Source organism: Pteropus alecto, unplaced genomic scaffold (assembly GCF_000325575.1).
Source record: "Pteropus alecto unplaced genomic scaffold, ASM32557v1 scaffold41, whole genome shotgun sequence".
In the NCBI taxonomy this organism is placed as follows: domain Eukaryota; kingdom Metazoa; phylum Chordata; class Mammalia; order Chiroptera; family Pteropodidae; genus Pteropus; species Pteropus alecto.
Genome location: NW_006430464.1, coordinates 2287530 through 2294182, shown reverse-complemented (window position 1 = coordinate 2294182; position 6653 = coordinate 2287530). Strand labels below are relative to the sequence as shown.

The window sequence follows — 6653 nt, the reverse complement described above, 5'->3', positions numbered from 1 at the left end:
CCCCTCGGGAGGGCTCTTCCCGCCCCTCTGATCCAGCCTCAGGGCTGGGGCGGATGTGAAGGGAGACAGAGAGGAAGGAGAGAAGAAGGGGAGAATCCGGTGTGGCCACGCCCAGCCCCACAGCTGTGCATTCTGCTCACGCATGGAGGAGGCCCCAGCTCAGGGTAAGTGAGGAGTGAGCCTGAGGCTGAGGCGAGAGGCCTCGAGGCCTGTCACGGGAATCGGACCCAGCACACAGGGATTCGCCCGACCAAAGCACCACATGTGTCAGGAAGGGCCGTCAAAACATGTCACCGCAAGTGGCACATCAGGCCAGGTCGCTCTCACTCTGACTTCTTTAGTCAACACAAGTCACGTGACCCCGCGGGAGGCAGAGAGGTTGAGCCCTGCCCCGTGCAGGGACGAGAGAGCCACAAGTACTTGGCAGACGGCCGGCGACAGCCACAGGCATATACAGGGCTGTTTTGCCAAGCCCTGAGCCCTGCCGGAATCCGAGGCCACATCTCCCCTGCTCTGAGTCACACAGGCCTCTCAGCTCATTCTCAGCCTCTTTCTCCCGAAGGGAATGTTCTCTGTGCCCGGAGCCTCTTTTTACATCAGACCAGCCAGTTTCGGGCGATATGGTAACAGTCAGAAACCCGATTTTATTTATATCGCCATATGCCGAAAGCTTTATGTACATCTGCGCTGTGCCATTCACTGGCCGTGGGGCATCTTTTAAGTTGGGAGCAAGTTATTGAACTTCTCTGAGCCTCAGTTTGTTCAGCTGTAGAGTGAAGATAATAATAGATACTACTTCATAGGACTGTTGGAGTTGCTGTATAAAGAATAAGAGAGAAGAGGAGTATGTGTGTGTGTGTGTGAGTGTTTGTGTGTGTGTAAAAAACAGTGCCCAGAAAACAGGAATGTTTTAGCTATTTAGCTATTAATCTTATCCCTCGAGCTTTTCCTCGGGACCAGGTGTGGGGACCAGGACCGTGCTCATCACAAGCTGTGTAAGGACACGGGGAGGTGTGGGGAGGAGCGTTAGCTGGCACGGCCTCGGGTCTTCACACTTTGGGAGTCGGCCATCTGCGATCAATTAGCCCCAGTGCCACCGATCTGTGTGTCCGCGACGACAGCCACACTCATCTAGGTCCTCGGGTGTCCTTCCTGCCTGCTCCATCTCTGCGTGCACACTGTCACCCAGTTGGCCTCAAGCCGGCAGCCGCTGTGCCCAACCAGAGCGATCACCCGTGAAGGCCACGGGCTGTGGTGGTCAGAACCACAGACCCTGGGCCCAGGCTGCCCGGGTTCGAAGCCCAGCACGACTGCTCACTTCCCGTGGGACCCCGGGCCAGCAGCTGAGCCCCGGCTCAGGAAGGACGGTGTGTGTCGTAGAGGGTTTTCTAAGGAAGGGAAGCGTTTGCGCCTCGGAACTGTGCCTGGCCCGGAGAAACGGCTCGGTGTGTGGTGTCCGTTTTCCTCAGCACGTTACATGCCTGAAGTTGTCGTGTTTGTTCCTCTTCATCTCTGGTTTACTGGCCGTCCCTTCCCACTCAGAGATGCCATAGTGACCCCTCAGTGCCTGAACCAGCACGTCGTATTTGCTCAGTAAATATTTTCTAGATATAGTCATTCACTTATGTATCCTCCGCCTTCATCGAAGGTCACCACCCCCCTAAAGTGTCACTCACGCATCTCCTCTCACTCCTTATTTATTTATTTTTTTAACCCTTCTCAATGTCCTAGTCGTAGACCCTAGCCCTGCCACTCGTTAGCTCCGTGACCTTGGGCAGTCGCTCCCCCGCCATCGTCAGGTTCCCTAAGACCTCCCTCGAGTTCAGTGAGAACTCAGCCAAGCCGTCACGCTACAGTTTATCACAGTGAAAGGATGCAGACGACAGTCAGCACAGGGAAGAGGCTCATGGGACGGGGTCTGGGCGAGACCAGGTGTGAGCTCTCAGTCGTCTCTCCCAGCGGAGTCCTACGGACACCGCCTTGTTCTCCCAGCGACAATGCATGACAATGTGCATTAAGTATCGCCAACCAGGGAGGCCCCCCTGAGCCTCGGTGTCCAGGGTTTTTGTTTGGGTTCGGTCACGTAGACATGACCGCCTGCCTGCGTGGCTGACCGTCTCCAGCCCCTCCAGAGGTCCAGCTGATCCTGTGTGGCCCAGGAAACCCAGATAAACGAAGACAAGAGCCGAACTTTTCTTTGTAATGTGCAGGGTTCGGACACCCCAGGCCTGCTGCATTAATCCATCCATTACTCTGTATCTGGAGTCTTTCTGCCTCGATTCCCGCATCTGCAATATAAGGAAAATAATGGTCCCCTCTAAGCAGTGACCCTCAATCAGAGGGCCCCACAGCAACCTCAGTCCCATTAGCCTGTCTCTTGAGCATGCCCTCCATGCTCAGGTAATAATAATAACAGCAGCGGACGCCCAGTAAACACTGCCTCTTGCCAGGCGCTGTTCTACATGCTTCGTGCGGATCAACCCGTTTAATCTTCATCGCGATTTTACCACGTTGACGCGGTTACGCTCCCCACCTTTGCAAACGGGAGCAGCTGAGGCGCTGAGACGTTCGGACACGTTCCCTAAGTCACACAGCTGGTGTGCAAATTCACACGGCTAGTAACTAGAAGAACCTGGATGTGGATCCCACGGTCTGCCTCCAGGGTCCAGGAACTTGACTACCCAGAGCCAAGATGAAATTCACACCGGTCATGCTATTGCTCAAAGACGCTGGGCCAGTCCAACAGGGCAGGACCGGGCGGGCCCACCTCAGCCCCTTCCCTCTCCTCAAGGCCTGGCACGGAACTAGACACCTGGTAGGTGCTCGGGAAATGCCATTTAATGAACAAATGGCCGTTCATGAAAAGCTTCCCTGCCCTCTTTAGAAAGAAAACTCAACATCAGGAATCTGTTTTCCCCTTAATGGAAGTCAGCTTCTAGTTAGGCGAGGGCTCGCCAGCCCCGGCCAGGTCTCGAGGCAAATGCATTCCGCTGTGTTTGCTTTCCTCCGATTCCTGACTCCCAAAGAGAAACGGGAAAGGACCTAGAGGTTATTGTGCTGAGTGAAATAAGTCAGACAGAGAAAGATAAATACCACACGATTTCACTTACATGCGGAATCGAAGGAACGAAAAGGACAAACTCATCAAAAACAGACTCACGAATGTAGAGGACAATCTGGTGACGGCCAGAGGGGAGGGGGGAGGGGCTGGGAGAAAGGGGCGAAGGGTTAAAGAAGTTCAAATTAGCAGTGGGGAGAGGGTCACGGGGATGGGAGCACAGCAGAGGGAAGGCAGTCAGCAGTGATGTAATGGCTGGGCGGAGAGAAGGAGCAATGGGGGCGGGGGGGATGGTTGTATGAGCTACATAAACGTCTAACCAAGTACTGCAGACTTGAAACTAGTAAGAGAATAAAATTTTAAAAAGGGACTTCCTTCATACGACAGAAACGTGTAAATCGTCTAACCCATCCCACCTATTACGACTTTTCACGAGACGTGATGGACACATCACATCGGTTTCAAGCCGACATCTGTACATACTGTGAAACGATCCCCACAGTAAGTCCAGTTAACGTCTGACGACATCCGTCTTTCCGTCGCTTCTAGACAGCGCTGTCGAGTAGAACGGTCTGGGGAGACGGAGGTAAATGTTAGGTCTGCGACAGCCAGCGGAGTAGCCACCAGCCTCGTGGGGCTCCGAGCACTTGAAATGCGACTCGTGCGACTGGGGGCGTTGAATTTTTATCGATTTTTAAACGTTTTAACCTAAACGTTAATAGCTGCATGTGGCTAGTAGCTAACGTGTTGGACCGAGGAATTCAAGATCGAAACTTCTGCTGAGATAAGTTCAATCATAAAGCAATAGCATAAGAATGAATGATGGTTGAAGAAATGACCATAGCGTTGTAACTAATTCAGTAGTAAGCTTACTCCGTTTTTCGGTAAAATTTATTGAATCCCAGTACTTTTTAAGCCGCTGAGTGATTTTAGCGTTAGGACGGCAATTTCCTGGTTCTCTTCGGATTCTACGAGAGTTTTTTTCTCGAGTTTTGTTTTTTTGTTTTCTTTTTGTTGTCATTTTTTTTTTCCCCCTTGAAGGCTGAGAACTGCCCAGTGCTCTCTAGCCGGTCTTGGAAGATGAGGTTGGGTCGTGGCAGGGTGGATTGAGGAGAGATCTGTGCTCTGTATTCAAATCCTAGTTGGTCTCTGTATTCAAATCCTAGTTCTGAAGCTGTGGGTCGGCTCCAGCAGGGCCTGGCTGAAGGGGCCCTGACCATCGCCAACCTCCCTGCCCAATTAAGTGGCTTTTGCACACTGATAATGAGGCCAGGGTGGCCGAGGCAGTGAGAGGGACAGAGGAGGAGGGCCCAGGGCCCGCTCGCCCAGCCCGCAGCATGGTGTGAATTCTGCATTGTACTTACATAGCGGGGCGTGTGACAGGAAGTCCTGAGAAAGATTTTCACACGGGAAGGGGTGATCCAGCTGGAGTTTGGGAAACACCCCTCTGGCGCCCGTGTGGGGAGCAGACAAGGGGACTCAGGTGGGGACGGGCAGCCCGGCTAGCGGCGGCTACCATAATCCAGGCGAGAGGGGCCGGTGGTGGTCAGGGGGTGGGGGGACTGGTCAGATTCCGGACTCGTTTGGAAAGTCACGGTGCGTGGTGAGCCAGTGATGGACACGGGGCGACTGAGAAGGGGCGGGCCGCGGGGGCGAGAAGCAAATGCGGCTTTGGGCGACCTGTCTCGAGGGATGCATGAGCTGTCCAGGGGCCGCGTTGCTTCAGAGGCAGTTAAGTAGGTGGGTCTGGAGCCTGGAGATACAGCATGGGGAGATATCAGCGGAGGGGAGGTATCAGCAGAGGGGTGATGGCGGCTGTGTGGCTGGATGAGATGGCCTCGGCAGAGCCTAGAGAGGGGGAGGGGGAGGGGGCCAGGTCAGGCCCGCGGCACTGCAGCAATCGGAGATGCAGCGGAGGGAGCAAGCACAGGTGACTGCAGTGGACATGCCTGGGCGGAGGGGACACCGGGCATCCCGGGGCGGCAGGAGCCAAGAGAGACCTGTGCTCCAGCAAGGGGGCAGTCACCACCCTGAGCGCTGCCCAGAGCCCAAGACAGTAATAATAGCTGGTCTGATACGTGCCAGCCATCGTTCCGAGCTTTGGGCACAGATGATCCCGTTTTAGCCTCACCGCAACCCTGTTTGATAGGCATCGTTATCCCCATTTTGCAGACGAGGAAACTGAGGCCAAAATGCAGGGGAAGTCACTTGCCCGAGGACTCACAGCTAGTAAGCGACAAAGCCAGCCTTCACAATCAGACTGCGTTCCCGGAGCCTCCACTGCAAAGACGCCGGCTTCGGGCATCAGCAGACGCTCACGCGTTCGCGTGCTCGTTCAGGGCGGGCTGAGCTGGTACCTGGGCCAAGTGCCATTCAAAGGATCAGGGATGCAAACGTGAACTCAACGCTGGCCTGGCGGGGCGGGGCCTACATCTCCGGGAGGGCAAAGGGGCGACAAACAGATCACATCGAGATGCGACACGCGTCAGGGTAGTAAGCGCCATGGCTGAAGGGGCTAGCGGGATGTGTGCTCAGGACGGGCAGAGCAGGCCTTCGTGAGGACGCGGCCTTTGCGCAGAGATGACAGTGACGGTAATAGGCACTTTGAGAGTGATTATTGTTGAATCATAGTAATATCATTTGTGCCAGGCAGTAGTCTAAACGCCTTAATCGACTTCGGTCATCCAATCAGGGATAACTGTCACCATCACCATTTTACAGATGAGGTGGAGGTCAGGGAAGTTGCTGGAAGCCACTCAGCTGAGAAATGTCAGCCCGGGCAGTCTGGCCCCAGAGGCTGCTGGACCAGAAGCTCCATGTGGGAGGGAATGACTACTTCCTGGAAGAGGAAACTGGGGAACGAGGAGGTTAAGGAGGAAACTGAGGCACAGAGAGGTTATGAAGGGAGGTTAGAAAGTGTGGGGCCTGGACTCAGGTCCCCCGCAACCTGGCTCCACGGTCTGTGCGTTTCTTACTACGCCAGTGGCTCTCACACTTGAGCCTGCGTGGGCATCTCCTGGAGCGCACGTCACTGCAGATTGCTGGGCGCCGCCCCCGGAGTTCCTGACCCAGCAGGGACTGGGCGGCCTGAGAATGTCCGTTTCTGTCAAGGTCCCCGCAGGCGATGCTGATGCTCCCGGCCCAGGGCCCACACTTTGAGAACCGCTGCCCTAGACTAGACTCCCTCTCGGCGGCGCATGAAAGAATGAACACATCGTCCCGAATAGGGAAAAGGACTCAGGCTGTCGAGTGTGCAGAAATCACACGGCTGTTTAGACGGCGGTGCCCGGATCGCAGACACGGGCGGTCGGCCTCCGGGGGCCTGCACTGCCTCCCGCCGGTCAACGGAATAAATGCACGCCCGCTTGAATGGGTGGATTCCCATTTCCCCAGGGGTGGGGGGAAAGCGAGGTCGGGGAGCTGGGGCGGGGGACGGCCCCGGCGTCCCTGACCTGCCCCCCTGTCTCCCTGCCCGCAGGTGAAGCTCGTGTTCATGGAGAACCAGGCGGTGGTGGAGACCGTGTTCTTCCTGACGTCGCGCACGCGGGCGCTGCTGCGGCGCTTCCCGCGCATGCTCCTGGTGGACCGGCTGCCG

At 55.7% G+C, this 6653-nt stretch overlaps 1 protein-coding gene across 1 annotated transcript in view; it reads left to right on the top strand.

The window, feature by feature from the left end:
- Positions 1–6653, top strand: part of ZSWIM9 (zinc finger SWIM-type containing 9) — a 16063-nt gene that overhangs the window by 6843 nt on the left and 2567 nt on the right. Inside the window, exon 4 of the mRNA XM_025048848.1 lies at positions 6537–6649. Coding sequence (XP_024904616.1) covers positions 6537–6649 — 113 coding nt within the window. The remainder of the gene's footprint in view (positions 1–6536; positions 6650–6653) is intronic.